This window comes from Podarcis raffonei, chromosome 5 (genome assembly GCF_027172205.1).
Source record: "Podarcis raffonei isolate rPodRaf1 chromosome 5, rPodRaf1.pri, whole genome shotgun sequence".
In the NCBI taxonomy this organism is placed as follows: domain Eukaryota; kingdom Metazoa; phylum Chordata; class Lepidosauria; order Squamata; family Lacertidae; genus Podarcis; species Podarcis raffonei.
In genome coordinates this window covers 92,952,837-92,978,711 of record NC_070606.1, presented here as the reverse complement: position 1 = coordinate 92,978,711, position 25,875 = coordinate 92,952,837, and the positions used below count along the sequence as shown (strand labels likewise).

The 25,875-nt window shown below is 43.1% G+C and overlaps 1 protein-coding gene and 1 long non-coding RNA gene across 2 annotated transcripts in view; one reads left to right on the top strand and one right to left on the bottom strand.

Moving 5' to 3' along the window:
- The window catches only part of LOC128414822 (uncharacterized), a 34,536-nt gene extending 8,809 nt beyond the window's left edge, over positions 1 to 25,727 (bottom strand). The window contains exon 1 of the long non-coding RNA XR_008330742.1: positions 25,027 to 25,727. This is a non-coding gene — a long non-coding RNA (uncharacterized LOC128414822). The remainder of the gene's footprint in view (positions 1 to 25,026) is intronic.
- Positions 7,520 to 22,284, top strand: LAMP3 (lysosomal associated membrane protein 3). Its single transcript, XM_053390664.1, has 7 exons — positions 7,520 to 7,943; positions 10,046 to 10,815; positions 12,588 to 12,710; positions 16,569 to 16,626; positions 19,241 to 19,408; positions 21,663 to 22,023; positions 22,078 to 22,284. Exons 1-6 carry the CDS (start codon positions 7,892 to 7,894, stop codon positions 21,800 to 21,802), a joined length of 1,311 nt encoding a protein of 436 aa, XP_053246639.1. The 5' UTR covers positions 7,520 to 7,891; the 3' UTR covers positions 21,803 to 22,023; positions 22,078 to 22,284.
- Positions 25,728 to 25,875: the final 148 nt, after the last annotated feature.

The following is a 25,875-nucleotide window of genomic DNA, read 5'->3' as shown; positions in this document are numbered from 1 at the left end:
CCGGTTTACACGGCACTTCACCCATGCAGATGTGAGCCCACAAATTATTTGTGCAGCAAAGTCAATCAAATGGCCATATTTAATAAAGTAGTGCTCCTGCAAAATTGCAGTCGCTGATTGGGAGATGTTTATGATCATCAACATACTGCAGCCCCAGACTTCTAGAAATTCCATTGAGGTGTCTTCTGATTTCTGACCCTTTAGTTGAAAACATTATTGGCCCCCACCATGTTTTCCCTCTCAACTGAAGGAGTCTCAAAATATGAAGCTTGATTGTTGAAGTGGAGACAGGTTTTCAAAAATGCAAGAAAGCTACCAACTTCTGCGTATTTTCTGCAATGCTCCATAAAGCCATATTACATGATTAATTGCACATCATAGCAGCGGTTCATACTCCTGATCCCCCTTGCTGTCAAGGGACATATGCATACAAATTTGGTGCCCCAATTGCTTTAAAAAGAAACTTCCCATAAATTGCTCCCTCTTCCCTACATAAAAGAAAGTGTGTGTGTTTGTACTGGGGGTGATATGGAGACATCTGGTGTCCAGATCTGATGTTAAGGATGGGTTTAGACTAAATCAGAGTTGCATTTCATTGGGATTCTTATACATGTATACAGACACAGGTGCCAATAGAATTTCAACAGGGTCTTCAAACAGTTCTGTGCTGTTGCTTCTTATCCTTGCCCCTCCTCTATGAAGTGCAGCCATTTCATTTGCAGCTGGGATTCTCCATGCACAGCCAAACGAACTATAGACAATCTTTCTTTCTGAACACCGTAAGCTACTATATATTACGCCAATTGTGTGTGTGTGAGTACTTTATTTTGCAAATAAATTATACGTCCTTTTCTGTTTTTATAATGTACGAGAATAATACTGGGATGTATTGAAAAGGGGGAAATATCTACCCACAGAGAGCGATCTGTGTGCAAGAGCAGGCTTTTGTACACACAGCCAATGCCACCCACATCATCCTCATTATCTGAGTCTCAGTGAATGGGTTAGGTAGAACTTTTCGTGTGTCATTGTTGCACACAGCTAGTTGCACATGACTCGAGCTGGATTGCAACCTGGAACTTTATGGTTTGGGCTTATTATTATTATTTTTAAAAGAAAACGATCAGAATTTTTTTATATTAAAAAAATCATGTTCTAGGTGGCCCATGCTAAGATTTGCCATATGTGCTGCTGATAAATGCTTGGGGAGGGACACAAGCAGCCCACAGTTCCTATACCACTTGCAAACATCAACCTTGGTGGTTTGCCAGCAATACAAGGAATTTGTATCACTACAAATGCTAAATGTCAGGTTAACATAATCAAAACACTTAATTAACACTTAGCACAAAATACCTTTTCCAGTTTTATTGAGGGTGTGTATGGAATAGGCACAGAAGCCTTTTCCAAAGCAAGAAAAATATGTGACATCACTCTTGCTAGGGCACTTCCAGTCTAAAGATATTATGTGCATTACCCCAGGGAGTCTACGTAAAAATGAAAAATAATATTAAATACGGTTGGGAGGAAATATGCACGTTTGATTTTTACTTTTGAAATAGCATGGAGAAAATGATGTAATATGTAGATTGATTAATACCAGCATACTTACATGCATTGGTTTTAATGAGTCTACTCTAAGTATGGTTTAGTTGGATATTGCCTAATCTACTTGCCCTCTTTTGGAAAAGACAGGTTTGTAGAATGTGGTTTAACAGACTCCTAAAGCAGAGGTTCTTGGACTTTCTAGTAGCTTCAGGAAGCCTTTAATTTACCAGCTAGAATGCCATGGGGAGGCATGTTTGAAAGCAGGGGTAGGGGACATGTGGCCCTCTGAATGTTGCTAGACTACAACTCCCATCATTCCCTGACCATTTCTGCCGGGGCGGATGGGAATTAGAGTTCAACATCGACTGGACGGCCACAGGTTTCCCACCTTTATTCTAAAAGATTCTCCTGGGAGATGCTCTAGGCCACACACTCGTGGAATCATAGAATTGTAGAGTTGGAAGGGACCACAAGAGTCATGTAATCCAATCCCCACCAATGCAGGAATCTTTTGCCCATTGTGGGGCTCGAACCCACAAACCTGAGATTAGGAGTCTCATGCTCTACCAAGTGAGCTATCCTGTTGCGTCTCACCATCATCCTGCACAAACTAGGACTGGAGCCTTGACCACACCACTTTCCAGTAAATGCACATTGCTATGAACAGGGTCTCCTGGCAAACATTTGCCATAATTGATGTTCTGACCAAGAAAGAAGAACCCCACAGTTCCTCGGAACACACTCCGATAACCACTGCTCCATGACACCATGTTATGGATCCTCAGAAACGGCATTCCCGTGTGTTTCTCTAGGAAAGGCAAGCAGATGTAGGAAGGAATGTCTCTACTGGGTTTCTCAAGAGTCAAAAAACCAACAAGACCCCAAATCTCTTAATCTCTTTACACCAGTTGTATGGTGCAGAACCACTCAACAAGAGGGTCAAAAACACTGGGAGATGTGGGGTTGAGGTGGCTGCCCCCATCATCACACCTCTCACTAAGCATAATATTTGTGTGTTTCATTTCGTACTGATTCAGGGCATTAAGCACACACACATACACACAGCATTTCCTTAGGTATACCTAAGAACTGTGAAAGACATCTGGAGGCTTGAACAATCTCATGAGTTGGTTTAAGATTGTGGTGTTTCAAATAATCCTGTGCTGTATTTCGTACAGCAGCCAGAGATATTGTACTGGAACCGCTGCTAAAAAAACAAAAAACTTTCTTCTGCAACTGCTACTTGGTCTGAGACGTGTAAGTTACCCCTTTTCCACATTGAGGGTAATGATGTTATTTGTAGTTTGTGGTTGCTGGAAGAGAGGCCGGTGGCGAATCACAGAAACTGCTCTTCTCTCTTTCCTACTTTCTTGTATCAGGACCGAATGTATGAATGTACTACAGAATATGTATGTTTGTGTGTGAAGCTGGACTTTCTGTAAATAGACCATTATGAACTGTGTAAAACCAACCCTTTGTTTGAACTTTATAAGAATTATAAATACTGTATTACAAAATTGCCTGCAAAACGGGTTTTTCAGCCTTATTCTGATTATTACTCGTTTTTAAATGCGTAACAATAAGGAGTGCAAGTTTGCACATGAGACTAGATGGGACATTAACAGTGTAGATGCAATTCTTGGTTATTTAAATTGCAGGTGGGAAGCCTTCGCAACCTTGGGAGTATGGGAGTCAGATGGGGACGGGAAGTTTTAACACTTTCATGGTCATGATTCTGACAAAATCTCCTCTCTGAAGCTGCTATTTGCCTTTTAATGTAAGCCCTGTTGGCATTAATGCATGTGCAGAAGCGGCTGAATTGCAAACCGCACGTGCGCAGACGCGGCGCTGCGGGTTGCGAATGTGCCTCCCGCATGGATCACGTGCGCAACCTGAGGTTCCACTGTATTAAAATTGCCAGAACACTAGAAGATCGCAGAGCAACATGGATATCTTAGGAACTGGGATAGCAGAGAGATGGTGCAAATATAAAGCACCCATACAATAAAAAAGAAACACCAGCACAGAACTTGATAATATGGAGACAACTTACAAGTTCTGGTCAGCTCATCTGAAAAGGGATATGGGACAGCTGCAAAAGGTTAAGAAAGGGGGAGCCAAAATGGCCAAAAGGTTTAGCAACTCCCGTGTAATAAAAGGACATTTGGGTCCTTTTAGTTTCAGGCTGGGGGGAAGGCAAGTAAGAGGGAACATGACAGAGGTATAAAATTATGCTTGGTGTCGAGAAAATGGACAGGGAGAGATCCCACCTTGCCAAAACTACTAGAAATCTGGGCCGTCCGCAGAAGCTGAAAGTTGGAAGATTCAGGACAGACAAAATTAATAAATAACTATTTGCACGCATTCATTTACACATGCAAGAGGTTATTTATTGTTGTTGTTGTTGATGATGATTTATTAAATTTGTATACCGCCGTTCATCCATAGATCTCAGGGCCTTTCACAACATAAAATACAATATAAAAACACAAAATACATGATAAAAACAAGAACAAAAAATGCAAACCAATAAACCTCTCTCCTCCCCACCCCTGAACCCATTTAAAAGGGGTCTGTGATGTTAATCAGCCAAGGCCTAGTTGAAGAGGAATGTTTTCCCCAGGTGCCTAAAGGTGTCTAATGAATGTGCTAGCCGAACGTCCTTGGGACAGCATTCCACAAAGCGGGAGCCACTGCAGAAAACAGTTAAAACTATGGGATTTGCTTCCCCAAGGTGTAGTGATGGCCGCTAACTTGGATGGCTTTAACAGAGGATTAGACAAATTCATAGGGAATAATATCTGCAATCCACTCTGGCTATACTCTGCCTCTACAGTTGGAGGCAATAGGTCTCTGAATACTAGTTTCTGGAAATCACAAACAGTAAGAGCTGTTGTTGCACCCAGACATGGGCATAGCCAGGATTTTTGTTAGGGAGGGGAGACCTTTGGGGGGGGGCAGAACCTCAGTTAGCTATGTATTTTTATTGATTTTTTTATTGATTTGGGGGAGGGCAGCTGCCTCTCTCTGCCCCGCCCCCTTGATGCTGCTACTTACTATATGTGCCAGATTTACTGTAAGGAACAGGCTACAAAAGCAGGAGAATTGAGGTTGCTTCCAGATGACCACTGTGCTGAGCATTTATCCCTTTTGGTTTGCATTGCACAAAATTTGCAGGGATGTTATACAACACCTGCTGTTTATTGAGCACATATTCCGATTTGTTGTGGGGCAGGGAGTGTTAAACGAAGTTGTGTTAAGTAGTTGTTATCCCACACTTTAAAATGCATTGTCCCATCACTTTCTTTTCTGTCATGTTTGGGGTAGAAGCAGGTTTGTTGTGCAAGAGCGCCAAATCCAGTAGGGTGAACCCCAGCTGCAAAATAGCAACAGCCTGGAAGTGTGGATTTCTATGAATAATAATAATAATAATAATAATAATAATAATAATAATAATAATAATTAATAATAATAATAAATTATTATTATTATTATTATTATTATTATTATTATTATTATTATTAATACCCCGCCCATCTGGCTGGGCTCCTCCAGCCACTCTGGGCGGCTTCGAAAAAAATATTAAAATACTGTAATACATCAAACATTAAAAGCTTCCCTAAACAGGCCGCCTTCAGATGTCTTCTAAAAGTCTGGTAGTTTTATGAATGTCGTTAATACAAAACTTTGTCCACTAGGGGGCTACAGAGTTCTTAGGAAATCTCTTTGTCAACAGGAGGGCTTAAATAAGAAATCTGTTTCTACCTCTCAAAATGCCCTTTGCCCCCTGTGCTAAATTCTGGCAAAGAGAGATTTCTGGACTACAAGCAAGGTAGCTGGTTGTGGGAGTTGTACTGCAACTTGTCTCTCTTTTTTAAACAACAACAACAACAACAACAACATTTCATTTCTTTTCCAATTTCTGAAAATCCCTGCCTTCCAAGACTTCTGGGTATAGAAGAAAAACAGGTCAGTGTGATTCCAGTTTGAAAACTCATAAACTCATAAACTCTTTAAAGGGGCATTAAAATGGAGAAAGAGATTGATAATAACTTGAAGCGCACTTATGAATTGCATCACATATTCTCCAATTGCCGCTATTTACCAACGATAAGGGAATGGGAAGAAATTTGATTCAATTTACATTCAAAGGTGAACTTATCCACATTTTCTGAAGCCATATGCAGACTGAAGCAGTCATCCTTCAAAATTCGCACTTTTTCTAATTTTGCAGTATAGTTCTTCAGCTAAGCAATGTTTCCAGAAATGCTTATCTGGGCAAAGTGAGCACATTAATGCATATATTGGTGAATACATCACACAAAAATGCATTGTATTTGGAGAAATTGCTTACAAAAATGTGTACATTTGTCAAAACGGTCTTTTATTCAGAGGAATTCACACAAAATTGAAGAATTTTCCTCTGATTTTTTTTTTAAATTGCAGATTGCTGCAGAAGTGTAGAGAAGCGAATTTAAAACTGCAAAAATAAGAAACTAAGAGAACTTTAAATTGACACAATTTGTCCCATTCTTTTTCTTTTGGGGAGATCTTGCTGAAATCTTGTCCGCGCGAATGTGTGCACACCAGAGTTGTTCAGTTTTTAAGTCCCCTTCTTTGGGTCTCTAGAAATTACATCTCCAGGGAAGGGGAAGATGAGCTGTGGCTCTAGTGCACATGCATGGGAAGCAGGGATTGGGATCCTCTGGCTCACGTGCCAGAAGTGGCCCATGGATGTCCCTCCTCCGCATACCAGCCTGTCTTGGAAACAGCCTGCATTTTTATAGCAGAAGTACACATATAAAGATGCCTGCATGATCAGGCCAAAGATGCATTAACTCTTGCATCCGGTTCCCCTCATTTGCTAGCCAGATGCCTCCAGGGAGCTCAAAAACAGAGCAAGGTGGCAAAGTGTGTTGAGCATGCTGGCATTCAGTGGCATCCTCTGAACCTTGAGGTTGCTGTTGTTAGCATCTGTCTGTCTCAGGAGACAATGGAGGAGTGTGCCTTCAGGGGCAAAGTCAAACTGCTGGAGAGTTACAGCGTCTGCTGTGGCTGTAGAGACCGATAAAGGAGAGACATGTTTTGTTGCAGCTGGGGCAGATGAAGGTGTCCAGTTGTGCTGCTGCAGATGCACCATGGCCTTTCTTCTCTCTGCACTCCTTCATCATTCCTCCTCTTGTCACTGCTTTGGGATGCATGACCTGTCTGTCTCCAGGCACTGCGGTCGTCTGCAGGGGATTACCATATAGTGGGATTAATGCTGCTCACCTTCATGTCACATTTGCAGGTATCTTTGTGTCGCAGAGTTTGTAACTTGGAGTGCCACGTAGTCATCATGACTTAGGGTGCTTCCAGATGACCTGTTTATTGAGAATTTTTCCTGCTTTGTTTAGTGGGAGATTAGACAATATTGGCTATTTAATTAGCATTCGTTCTCACTGTTTGCAAGGAGGTTAGATGATGTCACTTCAAAACAAGTGTTGCCCCCCATTTTCCCAGTGCATTTTCCCAACTCCTTATCACAAAAGGCCCAGTGTTTGGGGGGAAGTTTGTTGTGCGAAACCTCCCAGTCAATTATCATTGCACAACCTGAATTTGCCAGTATGTGATTGAGTCCCGCCCCAAAATAGCTACAGGTCTGATGCTTCCCTTCTTCCACTCCATCCCTGATGACCTCCTCCCGATTGAAAAAGTTGCTGAATATAAAGTGTGCAATACCACTTTAAACAATCATGCTTTTCCCCAAAGAATTCTGGGTGTTGTAGTTCATTAAGTGTGCTAAGAGCTGTGAGGAGACCCCGCTATTCCCCTCACAGAGCTACAACTGATTGCAGTCAATCCCTCTTCCCATGGGACTCTGGGAACTGTAGTTCTGTGAGTGGAAAAGGGGTCTTCTAACAAACAAATCTCAGCACTCCTAGTGAACTACAGCTCCCATGATTCTTGTAGGTAGGTCAGGACTGCTTAAAGTGCTATCACAGTGTTTTAAATGCGTGGTGTGAATGCAGCCCAAGGCACGTCAGGGAGAATTAAAATGCACTGGGCGGAGAACAATGCTAATCTTGCTTCCACTTTCAGCTCCACCAATGTTCTTCAAGCACTTTCTCAATGCTTCAAGGATGCTTCCCCACAATCCATTCTTGCTTTGCATGTAACATTCCAGTTCTTGTGCTGGACTTCCCCTTTGCTCGGAGCTCTTTGCAAGTGAACAGCAAACTTCTTGTCTCCCAGAGGAGGAGGCATGCTAGGCTGGTTGTAGGGAAGAAGAAGAAAGAAGCAACGCGTACAAAGGTTCCTTGGGGCATCTGATCCGTGAATACTACTCTTTAATTCCTTCACCATGAGCTGGGGGAAGAACCTGTTTGTGGAACTCCTCCTGGTTGCGGCTGGCGGTGAGTAGATCAGTATACCCAGTTATCACTGTATTGTGTGTTGCTTTGTAAGGATACAGGGATGCAACAGACTCTCTAGCTTTTATTTGCCTGTGTTAAAAGAGATAGTGTTTTCTACAGGTTTGTTGTTTCGTCGTTTAGTCGTGTCCGACTCTTCGTGACCCCATGGACCAGAGCATGCCAGGCACTTCTGTTTTCCACTGCTTCCTGCAGTTTGGTTAAACTCATGTTGGTAGCTTCGAGAACACTGTCCAACCATCTCGTCCTCTGTCGTCCCCTTCTCCTTGTGCCCTCCATCTTTCCCAACATCAGGGTCTTTTCCAGGGAGTCTTCTCTTCTCATGAGGTGGCCAAAGTATTGGAGCCTCAGCTTCACGATCTGTCCTTCCAGTGAGCACTCAGGGCTGATTTCCTTAAGAAATCAGCGGTACAGCTTGTTAAGAAATCCTTAAGAAATCTACAGGTACAGCTTGTTAAAAGCTGTGTTAAAAGAGATTGTGTTTTCTACAGGTACAGCTTGTTATGCAGGAGTAGGGAAAGCCTGTACAGGATCATCTGGTGACAAGATTCACTCCCCACAACCACCTTTGAGCTTTTTCCTGAAGAGCTTTGCTGCCATTAACTTTCCTTGCGGCCCTGAATCAGCTGTGGCAAAGCTTTGACTCTCCAGATGTTGTTGGACTGTAACTTCCATAATCTTTGGCTATGCTGGCTGTGGCTGATGGGAGCTGTAGTTCAGAAACATCAGGAGGGACCAAAGTTCCCCAACCCTGCCCTAAACAAGGCATGTGCAAAGAGGCTTTAGAGGGTACCTGCATGGGGCTGTTTACTGCCGTGTTTTTGATAGAAAATCTAAGTTTCTGGGTGGTTTGGTCTACTAAAGAAGCCTAAATATGAGGACACCTCAGTTGTGTTTTCTGTTTTGTACCAAATACACATGTTAAAGATAAATACGGAGAGAGTATCAGGCTACTGCAAGGTTACAAAATACTGTGGAAATATCCCAAGAAATCAAATGTAGAAGAATGGATGCATGGGATTTGCAAGGCAATCTTGCCCATTTTGTCAAACTCCCTGACAAAGGTTCCATGGGAAAAGAATACTGTAGTTCTTTTTAGATCTAACTGGCAATTTTATTCTACTTAAACATTGGAAATGCAGAGGTGTTTATGGTCCTGAGTTCAATCAGCAGAACGTTGTTGATAAAAATGCTTGATCCAACCTAAGCTAACCACTTTCCAGTCCTATTGATTTTAGTGGAAGAGTTAAGTACTGTACATGTGCATCTTTTGCCTCCTGGAGTCAGTTTGCTTCTACCTATCAGCAGATCCTTTGCAGGGCTGCAAGTTCCTTATGTGGGGAGTGATATTAGGTTTATTAGATAAATGTGTCCCAGGAGGTCTTATTCACTTGAGACAGACAGGACTCATACATACTTCTGCTTGCCCCATTGCTTTCTCCTGGGGAAACCTGCTGTTTACCGTTGCATTGGAACAAACATCAATGGCTTTATCTGCAGATTGGTGGGACAAATGAAAAGCCACTCAGACCCATGCCTAGAAAAAGGGAAACCTATTTCTAGGCATGGGGCAAGTGGGAAGTGTGGATGAGCCCTAAGAGCAACGCATTTGAGGAGGAAAGGTGTACAAGTCATCACTGCTAGGTCTGGGCGATATCTGGTTTTCAACATCACAATTTATCACCAGCTAAATATTGCAATGTACTGATATAGCACGACGTCTGAAGTAAAGATAGAGCTATTTTTCAATTTTGTGATGTATTACTGGCTATATATCACAGTGTCTGAAATAAACATGAAGCTATGCAAAGGCATTGGCTAGCTTCACGGTTTTTCCCACATGGTAATTGTTGCATAGCATGCGCGCACATACATACATCATAATTTGAAATATATTGCCAGGTCAAAAATTATGAAACCGATATCATGATATGAACTTGAGACTGGTTTTGGACGATATATTGCCCAGCCCTACTCACTTCCCATGTCTCCGTCTTTTCAGAGACATGACTCGAGCTGAGAGATGCTTAGAATGGAAGGGATTTTTGGAAATGAGATTAAACTTACTCTCTGCTTGTTTGCAGCTATTTTATCCTGCAGTGGAGAGGTGCAGGTTGAAGCAACTCCGCAGCCCATTTCAGTCTTGCAGAGAGCCAATCAAACGATCACGACTCTTCCATACAGTCATTCAGAATTTTCAGTCACACAGATAGGCAAGCAATCTGTACAAGAGGCTACCCAGAGAACCCAGTCAGTGTCAGCAATACCTGAAGATGCTAATATGGTAAAAGCAGATTCTATACCACCAGCCAAACAAGTTTCAGTCCACAAACAGGCAAACACAGCAGCCACTCCTCTAGAGGCAGCTGCAAACCCCACAAGTCCAACCAGTCAAGCTGCAAGTCGCAGAGTGACTAAAACTACAGTTGTTGCCAGGAGCAGAGCTGTGCTATCTGAAACGCAAACTGATGAAGCTGGAATCCACGGAGCCGTAAAAACGACAGCGGCTGCTCAGAGGATAGCTTCACAACCTGCAACCCCAAACAGCTGGAACACTGCAGCTCCTGCCTTGCCAGCGAAGGCAGGAAATGCAAAGAAGACTGTAGCTGGAACAAGCGACAAGTGCATCACACAACATGTGCCAGCCGGAACGCCAGGAGCAAACAGTACAGCCCACAGCAAGATGCCATCTGGGCATAAAGCCACTGTTCCTGAGCCAACAGCCCGAGTTGGGCCAACCCTCGCACCCAAACCATCGCCAGCTGCAACAGGGGCTTATAGTGTTTCTAATGGAACGGCTGAGTGTATTAAAGCATCAGTTGGCTTGACAATGATAGCTAAAAATGGAAAAACAGTAAGCTGCAGCTTCCCCCTTTTCCATTATTCCCCCCCCCCATGTTTTTTCGTTCAAAAGATCAAAACAATCAGTTAATTCCAGGAATTGTGATTCTGGGTTCCAAAAGCTATTTCAGAAAAGCCTTAGGTTTGCATCTATAGCATGGGTAGTATCTGATGCCGCCATGCAGTCAGCGCAAGGATTTCTGTTCACGCAGTGGAACTTCTCCCTTCTCCTTAACAACTACAGTGGTACCTCGGGTTAAGTACTTAATTCGTTCCGAAGGTCCGTTCTTAACCTGAAACTGTTCTTAACCTGAAGCACCACTTTAGCTAATGGGGCCTCCTGCTGTTGCCGCGTCGCCGGAGCACGATTTCTGTTCTCACCCTGAAGTAAAGTTCTTAACCTGAGGTACTATTTCTGGGTTAGCAGAGTCTGTAACCTGAAGCGTATGTAACCTGACGCGTATGTAACCCTAGGTACCACTGTACTACTACTAATTTCTTTTTTGTACCCTGCCCATCTGACTGGATTGCCCCAGCCACTTTGGGCAGGGTACAAGATATATAAAAACATAATAAAACATTAAACATTAAAAAGCTTACCTATACAGGGCTGCCTTCAGATGTCTTCTAAAGGTTATTTAATTACTCATCTCCTTGACATCCCATCTGATAGGAAGGCATGAACCCCCAGAGCAGATTCAGGGGGTGAGCCAGGGGAGAGATGGAGGAGATTCATTGCAGGAACCCTTGCACTAATGGAACAAGTGACTTAGTGCTACTTAGTGCTACATGCCTTCCTCGCCCCTCGCCCCCCAAATAACAGGAACTGTAGTTTACACCTCACAGCACCACAATTCCCAGCACCCAGGACTCTTTTGGAGGAAGCTATGTGCTTTAAATGTATTTGAATTGATTCAATTCATAGCCCAGGAGCCCGGGGCAGCAAACAAACAATTAAAAGATCTTAAAAGCAATTCCAGTGCAGATGCAGACTGGGAAAGATCCCAACTTAAAAAAGCTTGGTGAAAGAGGAAGGACAACAAAGACAGTGCCTAATATTCATGGGGAGGGGATTCCATAGGATAGATGCCACAACTTTGAAGGGATGGTTCCTATATTGTGTGCAGTGGACCTCCTGGCAAGAGGGTATCTTCAAGGTGCCCTCACCTGTCGAGTGCAGTGACCAGGTATATAACTAGGTACCTGAGGGGCGAGACAACCTTTCAGGTGTTCTGGTGCCAGGCTGTATTGGGTTTCATATACCAAAAGAAGTATCTTGAATTAAGCTCCATAGCTGATTGGCAGCCAGTGAATGCTGCGGATGTGACCAAACTCTGACGTAAGTCATTGGTCGGACATAGCACCAAATCAGGATAAGGGAGGTATGTGGAGGAGGTATTGGGAAAGGGGTGTTTGTGTGAACCTGTAGCTCACTTCTTCGTACCCATTAATGACCAGCAGCGCCAGCCCACTCAGGTGGGGAGTGTCAAGAAGGGACTGTGCAAGAACCATTCTGACCTGAGCTATGTGATGGGTATAGGAAAAGGCTCCCAGAGGTGCTGCTGGAAGCAAGTGTTGTTGAAATAGATGGCACTTCTAATAGTTAGCAAGGGACTATAACTCTCATCATCCCTGACCATTGGCTGTGCTGGGTGGGACTGATGGGGCTTGGGAGCCCCCCAACATTTGAGTGCGTGAGCAGGTGCACAGGTTAGCCACCCCTGTTTTAGAAAGAAAGCATGTGTCAGGCTGTGTTGGGATTCATGCGCCGTTTCCCTTTTACAGAACCACCTGGAATACTTCAATATCAACCCAAACACCACGCGTACAGTTGGAATGTGTGGGGTTTGGGTGTCAACTCTGAGAATCTCATTTGAAGGTGGCTTCATACGTTTTACTTTCACCAAGGTAAGCCTTTCACCAGATGTTGTTTTGGGGGGAGTGAGGAGGGGATCCCAGAACGTTGGGAATTTTCCTTGAAGAGAGTGATTTGACATTTGGCTTTGGCTCGGTTTCAGTGGTCGAGCATGAATTTTACCTTAGTTCAGTAGGCTAGTTTCTATACATGCTCCCCCCTATTTTTTCGGGAAGTTTTTAACGTTGGCCTACTAATAACGTCTGGTTTGTGCATTTAAAGTGGATTAAAAAGCTTTCTCTGCATGGGTGGAGGGAAGACACAGGGCAAGAAATAAGAAATGGATAAATGTTGGTACATAATGAAATGTGAAAATGTGAATTTACAAATATAATGTATATGTATCAATATGTAAAGATTGCATATATGTATTGCAACATTAAAATAAATAAATTAAGTGCACACACACACACACAGAGAGAGAGAGAGAGAGAGAGAATTTATTTTTGACACAGCCCTGCTACCAATGTTCAATGGCCTGCCAAGGACACTAATACCATACAGTGGTGGCTTTAGTCTGAGAGAATTAGGATTACGGTAATAAGGAGAGCTTTCATTTAAATTTGGCTTTGCGTTGTTACATTGGTCTTTTTATGAACCATTTTTAAAAGTCCCCAAGGGTTTCTTAGTTTACATGATGCATTTTCACTCCTCCTCAACCAAAAGGAAGCAGTCTGTAGCGTGCACAACAGCAACCCCAGTGTCTGACCACCATGCGTGACTTCCTTGTTATTATTATTATTGAGATTGTAATTTTGTATCTTAATAATTAAACATTCAATCTTATATATCTGCTTAGCTTAACTTAACTTTGTGAAATCAGAATATACACATTTCCATTCCTGTTTGAGATTTTGATTAGATTGCATTCTAATTGTTGCCATCATTTTTGCTAATTCAATCATTAAAAAAAATTTATATTGCCAAAAAAAAAAAAAAAGCTTTCTCTGCCACACTGGAGCAGCAAATCCACTTCAAAAACAAAACAAAGAAATGGAAATGCGGCTTAAGTAGGAAAATGCATTGAGAAATATGGGGTAAGCAAATGATTCACGAGAAGCTATGTAAACACCCTGCAGGCAAATTGGGATGAAAGAAGCAAGAGGGATGTTTATTGTTGTACAACTGCCCGTTAAACATGTCAGGGGATGTGTGTGCTCTGTTTTCTCAACAGGGGACATGTGAGAACTCCTCGTTTGGAAGGGCCCCTTGCCAAACCAAACCAACACCCTAGTTGTCAAACAAAGACCCAATTTTAAGTGTTTGCTCCGGCTGCTCTTAAGAGAGCGGTGTTGTTTAACTGAAGTAAGAGCCTTAGAAACTGTTGTGTCGTTGAGAGCCACATCACAGAGTGGCTTCAGTGAAGATGCCGAGGTAAAATTTTGAGTTGGCCACCCCAAGCAACACCCTCCAGAAGCAACGCAACTATTGGTGCAGCATTGCACAATCCAGTCTCCTCTTTAAGATAAGCATTCAGAGGCTGTTGAGTTTGAACCTGCTCTTTGAAATATATGCAAGCATGAATTCGGCTGCCAGATTCCCTGTGTGTGTGTGTGTGTGTGTGTGTGTGTGTGTGTGTGTGTTTGCCTTTCAGAAACTATTATAGAGGCCTTATTCTGATCATTTAGATGTGATTTTGTACAGAGTGTGCCTTCCATTAATATGACGCATGCATAACCTGAGATCAGGTGTTGTGTGGTACAAAAATTGGATTGTGAAGTGTGTGGGAGGGAGAAGCTGTGTACATGCTATACCTTTAAAGCATATTTGAAGCACATTTCCCCCCTCAGGTTTCTTAAGAGTTGTTGGGAACTGTAACTCTATGAGGGGAAAACTCATGCTGCCCAACTTTTTCAGATCAAAAACCAGGATGCACGTCTTCCAGGGCACATTCCAAGGGAGTTACATAAGCTGCGTGGCAATCTCACCCTGAAAAAAACACTTTTGGGGAGTGCCATCTTGCAAGGTGCCCAGAAGGCCTTTTGGGGGGGGACAAGAACGCATGAGGTCACTTTGGCTGGGGAAACCCAGATGGGTGGAGTATAAATAAAAATAAAAACTTTTTCCGGGACACTTGGTGGGTATGAAAACAGCAGTGCTTAGAATTCTTTGAGGTAAAGAACGTGCTTCAAATGTGTTTTAAAGTTACAGTGTAGACACAGCCAGAGAGAAAAAATGAAAGCGTCAAGCCTGCTTTGGGGCTACTCAGAAATGGCTTTCAGGAAGCTTCCAGAACAGGAATGGGGAACTTCAGGCCTGGGAACCAAATACAGCCAGCCTTCCAGTGCTCTGTTGGGCCCTTAGGACTTTCCCTTGGTCACAGCCCTCACCAGTCATGCCCTCTGACTGCTTTCGCCTTGGCAAGGATGGAGGATGGGGAGACAGTGTGTGGTAGAAAGGTCAGGCTTTTCTGTGGCTCAGAGTAGCCTACTGCATGTAGGTTAAGAGTCATATCCGTTGCCTCTGGCCTCCCCCGCCACTGAAATGTGGCCCTCAGAAGATTCCCCATGAGGAAGGTTGCAACAGTTGGCCTTGGTAATAAACATTACTAAATGAAAAATATTCTGATGTACCCTGGAGTCCTCAGAAGACTGCTTACCCCTCTTGCACCCTGACACCTCTTGGATGTCACAAGAAATACCAAATTCGCCGGGTGTCTGAAGCATTTCCCCTTGCTTTACCTAATGGTAGGGCCAGCACTGACTTGGAGGCTTTGTTATTATATTTTGGAGGCTTTGTTATTATATGGGCAAAGGTTCCAGTTCTAAATGTTTTGCTCTAAAGCGCCCGAGGAGCATGGCTACATCCCTGCTGCTTTTACAGACATGCACATCATACTTGTTGCGTTCGCAAAGTAAAGGAAGGATTGGACCCTGATTAAAAGCAAGACACGAGGCTTTGACCAGCACGGCTCTCGGAGAAAAGTGTGTAAACCACACCCCTCACCAGGCCATTTTATTAGCAAAAGAATCTTTTACACAGTGCTTGTAAGAACCAATCATATTTCCTCTGAGCATTTCATCAAACCCCACGTGGGGAAAAAGTTACACTACAACACTAATTAGCATGCATATATTTTGGGGTAAATAAGTTGAGAACTACAAAGGGGTAGTAAATAACTTGAGAACTACAAAGGGGTGCATCTGGCAACCCCAGAGGTGAGAAATAAACATGATAAGAAGGATGGCCAGAAAGACCAGATCACTATCCCCTTCATGTGAGATCTGTTTCCTGGCTCCAAGATTAACATCTTAAGATTATATATAAGAAAACTACATCAAAGTAACTTGCCTACTATCTTTATGGCCCAAGAAGCCTGCCTGGCGAAGCAACTGCTGTGTACGCTGTGTACGTGACGTGAGGAGAGAGAAATGGGCAGTAGGGTCAAAAGGGCCAGAGATGCAGAGGTGCAGATTGATCAAAAATCATATCAAAATCGTTTAAACCCAGTCAACGCAATGCTTTCATTGCTGACACAGATGGTTTACTCTATACCTGTTATAATTCCTCATAGCAATCCCACCTGATCACTACATCTCTGGATATTTGCACTCCTACAGTACTTCCCAACTACAGAGCATGAGTCGAACACTCCAGTCCTCTATGAAGGGCAAATACACTTCGCAAGCAGCTAGCACAAAAGAAAGCTCCCTTCTGTTGTATTAGAGGAGGATATGTGGCCTGAAAAAAATAGGAAAAGGTTTTAGTTGGTTTCCACTGAACTCCCTCTATCTGCCCTTGGTCATGAACCTTCTATGCATCTTCTTGTGTTTTCTAAATTGTAAGCAGTGATATTGGATAAAACTATGCTTGCTTCCTTCCTCCCCCACCTTTCTTTTTTTCTTCCCCAGAGTGGAGAAGTGTACTACCTCAGTGTGATTGAAGCTTCTTTAGCTGTACCATCTGAGGGTAAGTGACGTGGTGATTCTTCCCCTGCCTTTGAACAGTCAGCAATTACGAAATTTTGAAGCTTCTCTTATGAGTCAAGGCACTGGGTCACGCAGAGCCACCAAAACTCATAGCTGGCATTTGAGTAGCATGTAAAGAAGTTAGAAATGTCTTTTTCAGCACTTTACTGTGTGCATTGATTTAAGATGTGCTGGGGATGAATCAAGCTTTCCGTTTCATTTTCTCTCAGCTTCTAGTTTCTCTAGCTTTCATTTTGACATGTTTCCAAATCAATTTGCATTTTTAAAAAAAAAAATCATGAAAATTTGCATGCAATTTGCTTACATTTCTCTTAATATACACATTTTTGTGCACTAAACTGAACACATATTTCCAAGCAATTTTCCCTAATATTATGCTCCCCCCCCCCCAAAAAAAAATTATATTGGGTGGTATTCAGCTAAATTTTATCCAGTTGTTGACATGCATCTGTCTTGAGAGACAATGGAGTGTGCCTCTGGGGATGAAGTTAAACCACTAGAGGATCACAGCGCCTGCTGTGGCTCAGGAGCATAGCATGGGCAGGGGCTGCCAGGGTGATGGCCCTGAGCACATTTTTCTGGGGGGCACTGCTCATGCCACCCTACCAGCCCTGTGCCACTTTGCAAGGCTAGGATCAAAGAGTGCATGGCTGCTGTGTCATTTGTAAGCCACCCTCCCCAAGCCACTTTGCAAGGCTGAGATGATATGGTGGGAGCTGGGCTGGCAAGACAGGATCCCTTAGCCCTCCGTGCCCTGCCCACCCACCCCAGATAAACATGCTCCACCACTGCTGGGGCTGCAGAGACTGGAAACTTGTAACTACTGCCTCCTACATTATTTTTGCTGTGTGGATCATTCCATGTCAGTTTAACACAGTCATGCCACCCACCATCTCAGATTTTGATGAAACTTGGTGTAGAACCTTCCCCTATGGTTGAAAGAAACCCCCTTAATTTTTTTTCCTCTATCACACACGGTTTTGATTTTATAGCACTTCAAAGTTTCATGAAATCTGCATTTCTGTCCCTCTTGAGATCCTTGGCCTTGTGTGCATTTTATTTTATTTTTCCTCCATAACCAATGATCAGATCTCTTTGAAATTTTACAGAGCTCAATAACATGGTGATGATTTCAGGAAAAAATACACCAGCACTCAAAAGATTTGATAAATGCCTAAGAAAATGTATAAATGTAGTTTTTTTTGGTGGAGGCAAGAGGCACCCTCTTAGACGGTGGAGGGGGCTGAAGCTGCTTGCCTCGCATTATGTATGTAATGAGTTTGTGGGAGAAGTGAGATTGCATTTAAGGATTCCTGGGTCAAGACTTTCCTTCTTGCCACCGCACTGCACTTTTTCTGGATTGCACTTCTGAGGCTTATTTTATGAGGATAAAAAAATGCACTCATGGTCACCTTAGGTGTACTCAAAGTCAGTGGAACTTGAGCATACATTTCGAGTACTTCTTAAAGTACTGACTTCAAAGAAGCCGACCCTCTGCAGAATTTAGAATTGTAGCAGGCTGTTCTTTTCCTGAATAATCATCCACTAAGAGTCAGTTGAATAATAGCAACACATGAAACCCCTCTCCAATCCTGGGAACTGTAGTATACCCCTCACAAAGCTATAATCCCCAGTACCCTTAAGAAACCAGTTCTCAGAAGTCATGTGCTTTAAATGTAGTGTACGCAGAGCTAGTTTGACCCTAGTTCTGCATGAATTTGCACAAATGTCTAATGACCAGGTGGAACAGGCACTATAGGAGACAGCTCCAGAAGAGGAGCCAAGAGAAAGCTGGTCATAGCAGAGCCGGTGGAGGGTCTTGTCTGCTGTGGTCAGGTGGAACTAGTGCTATGGAAGGCAGTTCTGGGACTGGAGGAGATGGATGAACCTGTAGCCTGCCGTATGTGGAACATATTTGCCTTACACCGTCAGGCACCTAGTTCTAAGTAGAAAGGGGTGGCAGACTGGCCGGCCAGTTGGCAGGTAAACGGTCTTGTGATAATGAGGATTTGTATGGTGGCTTTGGGTCGCTCTTAGGGGTTATCTCACACCCTGAACAGATCTGGGGTCTTAGTGTTTGCATTTGAACTGCCTGCAATCATAGCTGTCAACTTTCAGATTTGAAAATAAGGGATCAGCAGCCTCACCTGTCCCGGGGACAGTCTACGGGATATCTAACAATCCAGGATAGCAGCAGGAAGCAGTGGGAAATGGCGCTGGAATAAGGGAATTTCCTGCAAAAAAAGGCAAGGTTGACAGCCATGCCTGCAATCCATCCTCTAAGCAGCAGACCTAACAGCAGACCGAACAGGGGAACGTGCTTGATCTATAGCGGGGTTTCCCAAACTTAAGTCAACAGCTGGTTTTGGACTACAACTCCCACCATTCCTAGCTAGTAGGAGCAGTGGTCGGGGATGATGTGAACTGTAGTCCAAAACCAGCTGGAGACCCAAGTTTGGGAAATCCTGAGTTATAAGATCGCAGCTCAAGCTATGCAGCGCCTACTGCACATCAGTTGGTGACCCTTCATTCAAGGAAAGATTTTGCCTCCAACAACACCATTTGTCGTTTCTTTTTATTTCTGTATTCTTCAGGTGTGCTGTACAGTGGAATTAAAAGCGACCAGCTCTTTTCAGTGCCTTTAGGGAATTGCTTCAAGTGTCTCAGCATGCAAACCATAGAGATGTCCGACAACCTTCAACTCCTGCTTTCCAGCTCTCAACTTCAAGCCTTTAATATCGTTGGCAACCAGTTTGGGAAAGGTTGGTAGCAGTGCTTGTCACTGGACCTGTGTTGAGGCACTCCTCGTTCAGTTGATTTAAACACACCACTGTGAGCAAGTCCAGGCCAGTAGCATGTTTTTAAACAGCTAGACACTCCTGTTGCAATCAAAACTGTGTATCTGAAGAAGTGTGCATGCACACGAAAGCTCATACCAAGAACTAACTTAGTTGGTCTTTAAGGTGCTACTGGAAGGAAAAAAATTTTTTTGTTTTGACTATGGCAGACCAACACGGCTACCTATCTGTAATCAAAACTGTGTGAAGCATGGTTCAGTTTCAAGTTATTATGAAGGACTTTCTCTCAAAAAACATATGAAATGCAGTCTCAGGTAGTATTCCCTGCTTTCATTTGTAGCTTAACTGGAATAGCTAGTTTGTTCATTTCACCAGCAAGCACATAGCAACCCATGTGACTGTGGCAGATGGCAGCTCCTTTCCCACGGCAATTGACAATTGCATGGGGATTGCAGGTAACCTGAATGCATGAAAGGGGATTCCACTTGCTATCCCCAGCCAACGTGCCTTCGGCCAATGGTCTGAACAAAACCAGGATGCATGCAACTGTGGGTGCAATCTGTGACCCTGCCATTTATTTGCAGGATTCCCAGCTGCACAGACAGATGTGCCATTCACACGTTGCAATTTATAGGCATAACCCACACCTTCAGTTGAACAAGTGAGGACCAAGAAGGTGGGATCCAGATCCTCATACCCACGCGATGGCTGATAGGAAATGTTCAGTTCACATTTCTGCATTGAGCTTGTAAATTTCCGTTTAGTCCTCCTGAAAATTCGTCAACATTCTAGTGTGCGTATCTCGGCACATTCACACTATTACGCAGCTTTGCCCAATATACATCTTTGCAATTCATGTAATGAATTGTGTTTGTTATTTTCACATACTTGTGCAATTTTCTCGGGGCTGTGATGTGGGGGTGGATAGTTCTTTGGGGATGTACAGGCTCAGAGGTGACTGACTCATGAGATTTCAATTCCATGATCATTGACAAGCTCTAGGTCAGGTCCGACCATGATCCTGGAGTCTTGGCCTGCACCAAACACCTCTGCCTCCAATACTGTTGGTCCAGCTACCTCAATGACCTTTCCTTGTTGCAGTCAGAGTCCGGGCTCTTGCTCAGGGTGGGGTTCATGGCACAATATTGTAGACATGTGAAGACTTGGCAGAGGAGTTTCAGTCCGAAGAGTCTTCCCCTCCACTCTTACTGACATCCTTACTGACACTTACTGACATCCTTTTAACTGGGGATGCCAGGGATTGAACCCAGAAACGTCAACCCCTGGGCCATAGCTTCTCCCAAATGGATTGGGGAGCAACTGTCAATTAAAGTATTTAGTATCAGATAAGAGGAACCAATATGTAAGGCATTCAGGCAAAGGATAGGTAGAGGGAAAGCATACATCTAGATGTGCAGAGAGAGACCCAAGCAGTCTCCCCACACTGACAAGATTCAGGGGCAGACTTCGGTAATCTTTCATAATATTCTTCAGTGTATCTGAAGAAGTGTGCATGCACACGAAAGCTCATACCAAGAACTAACTTAGTTGGTCTTTAAGGTGCTACTGGAAGGAAAATTTTTGTTTTGTTTTGACTATGGCAGACCAACACGGCTACCTATCTGTAACTTTCATAATATAGTGTCCTGTGTGAGGCCAAAATCTGGCGTCCCCCAATGGATCTTCTCAGTTATGGATCTTCTCAATTTTGCGCCCCCTCGGCTCAGCGCCCTGTGCAAAGGAACTGCCCATCCTCCCTAAATCCGGTGCTGCCAGACTGGCCTGCCAGACTGGCCTGCCAGCATCATCTGACTTCCCAGGCCAAGAGGATTCTGGGTCTCTTGTAAATTCCTAGCCAAAATGAACTGTAATTCCCAGTGCCTGATCCACAGAATCCCCACTTTGCAGCCCTGCCATGCCAAATATAATGGTTTGAAATGGACTATAGATGGATGGCTCAATCCCTGATTAAAGCTAGGAAAAGTTCCAACCTACCTCACAACAATTAACTTTTTTTAAAAAAAAGTTGCCTTCCATGAGCATTGGGGAGAGGATATGTTATGCATAAAGAAATTAAAACTGACCAAAATGGCACCTCTACAGACACTGCTCGTGGGTTTTTGTATAATTATCAGTAGCTGTATTTTACTGAGCAAGAAACTGATGAAAGCACATGATAATTGTGTAATACGCCATAACATCCTGATTTTTATTGCAGAGGAAGAATGTGCTCTTGACAGAAACAAGAGATTAATTCCAGTTACCGTGGGCCTCAGTCTCGCAGGATTATTTGTCATTGTCTTTGCCACCTGTGCGATTTACAGAAGAAAGCGCACCTCAAGCTATGAACGAATCTAAACCACTTCATTAAAGATCTGTGCAGCAGCAAGTGAAAAGGTTGTAGATAATGGAACGCTCTGCTTCTGCCTACTTATTTGATTGTGGCAACTACAATGGTAAACTGTTTGTGTTGTGTATTTACTTGTGTGCACTTGAAAATTGACACTATTATGTTGTTATTTCTATATTCATAACTTGCCTTTCTGCTTAGACAAGAGCAGTTATATATATATATGTGTGTGTGTGTGTGTGTGTATATATATATATATATATATATATATATATATATATAGGGCTACGACCTTTAAGGAGGACGCAGCACATTTTTACAATATTTTTTCAGGTTTCCATCTTCAAAAAAGCATTTCCCCTTCTCTCATACAACAGGGAATGCTTCCATTCTATCTTGTCTCATCTATAAACTAAGGGTGTATGCTTTTTGCTTCAAACTATGGTTGTTTTTACTCATATGCAAATATAATTAAATTAATAAATTAACCAACTAAAATTTCTTTAATTGTGTCCTATCCCTAATAAGAATAATCTCTTTTTCCTCTATCTTTCACACATACAGAAACATATACACATCTCACACACATCTCTGTCTTAGGCCAGAGCGGATCTGGGAAAGCCAGAACAGAAAATGGTCCAAGGAGCCCAGTTTTTACACCCCTCCGGACAAAGGCCTCAAAAGAAAATTCCAGCACAGCTTTGAATAAGGAGGTGCCACTCCCCATGTCCTAAACCTAGTATGGACTCACGTAGCCAGAGTGATGGGAATTTGTTTTTGTGGATGCAGGTGGTAGCATTATTATTCTGATAGTTTGATTAGATCTAGACTTGAGCAATGTAAAGACATGCAACTATTTTTGGAATGCAATGATTGCATTGTGAAATCCTGTGTATATGACTTGCAACATCACTTCCACTGCGGTGACTCATTTAACACTTTCCCATCGGGTCTCCTGAAGCCTCTTTACCAAGAGAACCAAACAAAATCCATTCTTATAATCATACATGCAAGACATAGTAGAGTGGAGTGTCTCCCAGGTTCATAAGTCCCCCAACATTACATGGAGCCACTGGCAGAGGAACAGGAGTGTGGAGGGAGTGGACCGCCCCCAGACCACTATTCCAGTAGGGTGCCATTGTGGCGGCCCCCCCAGACACGCACTGCCTACCCCCTTCACGCACCGGGTGCCGCGCCCCCACAAGCACCTCGTCACACCCACAGACTGCGCACCACGCCCATGCAGGCGGCATGCCACACCCCCACCTGCTCTTCACCCCTGGCAATGGAGCATGCAGCTTTGCCACTGCTTGGAGCTTCCCAGAATGGTACATGGAGACATCTCCTCAGCTTTCGCTGGCCCTGGGAGCAGATCCTGTCTCTAGACAACTGTAGGGGTTATTTGGGCCCAAGAAAAGGCACACCAGGTTAGCCTCACAATTTTAACACTGAAGCAACCTTGCCAAAGAGTTCCCTCCCACCCCTAAAAGTGTTTGATAGATATGATTTCCATAGAGGAAAAAACAATTACTGCTACTTGTGAAGAGTGGCATAGTATCTGCTTTACTATTACAGGAGTTGTGAAAGTGCTATAAAATGTTACCATTGTGGGGAGGGGCATAATGACAAGAATATATTTTTTAAAATAATTGAAGTCATTAGGGCTTAATTGATGCCTCAACGCCTTCCACATGTGCTGTGTCAGGAAGATTTTGGGTGTCACATGGCAAAACAGCCTGTGCTTTCCGAAGCTCACATTCCCAGCACGTTCGCACACCTGTCTCAGCGACGTCTACGTTGGCTTGGTCGTGTCCGCAGAATAAAGATGGCAGGATCCCCAAGGATGTGCTCTAGGGGGAGCTGGCTTCAGGCACCAGACCACTACAAATATGTAAATGTGGCATGAAGGCTGCCAACATCAACCTCGCTGTGTGGGAAACCCTTTCAGAGGACCACAGTGCCTGGAGTCAGAAAGTCAGGTTGTGCATCCACAGCAGCAACCACAGGAGGAATGGCCACTGGGAGGAGCGCAGAGAGAAGAAATGTCACGATGCATCTGTAGCAGCACAACTGGGCGCCTTCATCTGCCCCAGCTGCAACAAAACATGTCCCTCCCATATCGGTCTCTACAGCCACAGCAGGCGCTGCAACCTTCCAACAGTTTGACTTCACTCCCAAATGTGCACTCCTCCATTGTCTCCAGAGACAGGCGAATGTAAACAACTGACGTTATGTAACCCTATTTATATAAAAGGTCATTGGGGTTTTGTTTTTTAGGGTTGCAAGGATCTCATCAACTGGGACATTCCTAAATTCTTCACAGCTTTCCCCGCCCTCAGCTGTTTATAGTGTCTTCTTGTTTGGAATCTTGGCTTCCACATGATCATAGGTCTCACAAGGGATGCATTTTCTATGGTGATTGCTTCAAATGCAAACCATCAGTTTATGAAGAAGCCCTGCTGATAACTAAACAATTTCAGAAAAAGGAATGATAGGGGAATTAACCTTACTAGATATTGTAGACAAGCTGTATGTAAAATGTGAAAATGCTAACTCCTCCCTCCCTCATGTGCCTAATTAAGATGGCACCACCAGCATATTCATTACATAACCACCAGTGTATTCAATACATTTAATGTATTTTTAATCTTTGTTGGAAGCCGCCCAGAGTGGCTGGGGAAACCCAGCCAGATGGGTGGGGTACAAATAAATAACAACAACAACAACAACAACAACAACAACAACAACAACAACAACAACAATAATAATAATAATTACAGAGTAACGAGCAAAAAGAACAGGTCTCCGCCCTGAGAAGATTACAATCTAAAATTCAACAGAGTGGCTATTTACAATTACAGGTGCCACATAATACTCATTCGATACTTTAGTGTGGCAGCAGCTACTCTTTGGAACTCCCTGCCTCCTGACATTGCCATCAAATGCTCCTATGGAAGGGTAGGATGTAAATTCAATAAAAGCTGAGGCTTTTGCTCCTTAGCTGTGAAGATACATGGCAAAATTGCGTGTCACAGTACTTAATCAATTATCACTTAAGTGTATGGTAAAGAAGGCAGTGTCCTGTGACTCTTGTCTGACTGAAGCATAATAAATGCATTATACAGTTTATTTCTGATTTTGGGTTAAGTAGCATAGCCAATAATTTTGACAAAAACATGATTCAGAGGTCATCCTTGAAACACTGTTCTTTGTTTATAAGAGAAATGCTTACCAAAATTGGTGGAGTCCTTTTCCTTGAGCCCTCCTTTCTCTGAAGGTAGAATATTCTCAATTCCTGTAGCAATACGTCAAATTTATTTTGGCATTAGAGACATTTTAAAGGCATGCAAATATTCAGCCCCATGAACAGGACTACTAATTCCCATAGATAGGGTGAGAAAATAGTTTCCTAATCACACTAAAATATGTGTCCTTCTAATGTCAGTAAAAACTCCTATTTATTGGCTCATTAAAAACAACACTGTCTCTTGTTTGTTTTTTTAATTAAAGCTTAATGAGAACAAATTCTTGTGATGATTAACATTATTAAGCTGCATATTGTTATTTTCTAATCTAAACAGACAAGTAACTTCTACACACGTTAAATGCTATTTAGTAACCTCTTTTTCAACAAAACTCAGCGTTGCTTTCCAAGACTGCTAAATGATTACATAGGTTGCCACCTAGTGTACAGAAGCACATATTACCCAGGCACCAAAGAGCAATATTTAACTTGATCTGGCTCTTTGGAACAATCCATGAACACTCAGTCACACCTACAGAATGGGGATAATTGGCAAAGTTTTTCTTGGTTTGCATTTTGGGCAAACCTTGTCTAGTATGGTGTTTTCCTGTTTCTGCAATGCTCTCGCCAGGGAGGCTCATCTAGCACCTTCGTTGCATATATTTAGGCGCCAGGCAAAAACATTCCTATTCTCCAAATATCCCCTATATACCGTAAGTAGAAGCACAGAAATTTCTTTTCACCAAAAATAAAAAAAATGCACAGGTTGCCTCAAATAAATATTGATAAACTATATTTTAATTCTCTTTCTTTCAAGTGCTCTGTGTTTCTGCCCAT

Bases quoted from the DNA above. Each gene is read 5' to 3' on its own strand.
- LAMP3 (XM_053390664.1), top strand. From the start codon at position 7,892: ATGAGCTGGGGGAAGAACCTGTTTGTGGAACTCCTCCTGGTTGCGGCT. The intron at 7,944-10,045 runs GTGAGTAGATCA...GCTTGTTTGCAG, and splicing joins CCTCCTGGTTGCGGCTGGCG to CTATTTTATCCTGCAGTGGA. The intron at 16,627-19,240 runs GTAAGTGACGTG...TGTATTCTTCAG, and splicing joins TTTAGCTGTACCATCTGAGG to GTGTGCTGTACAGTGGAATT.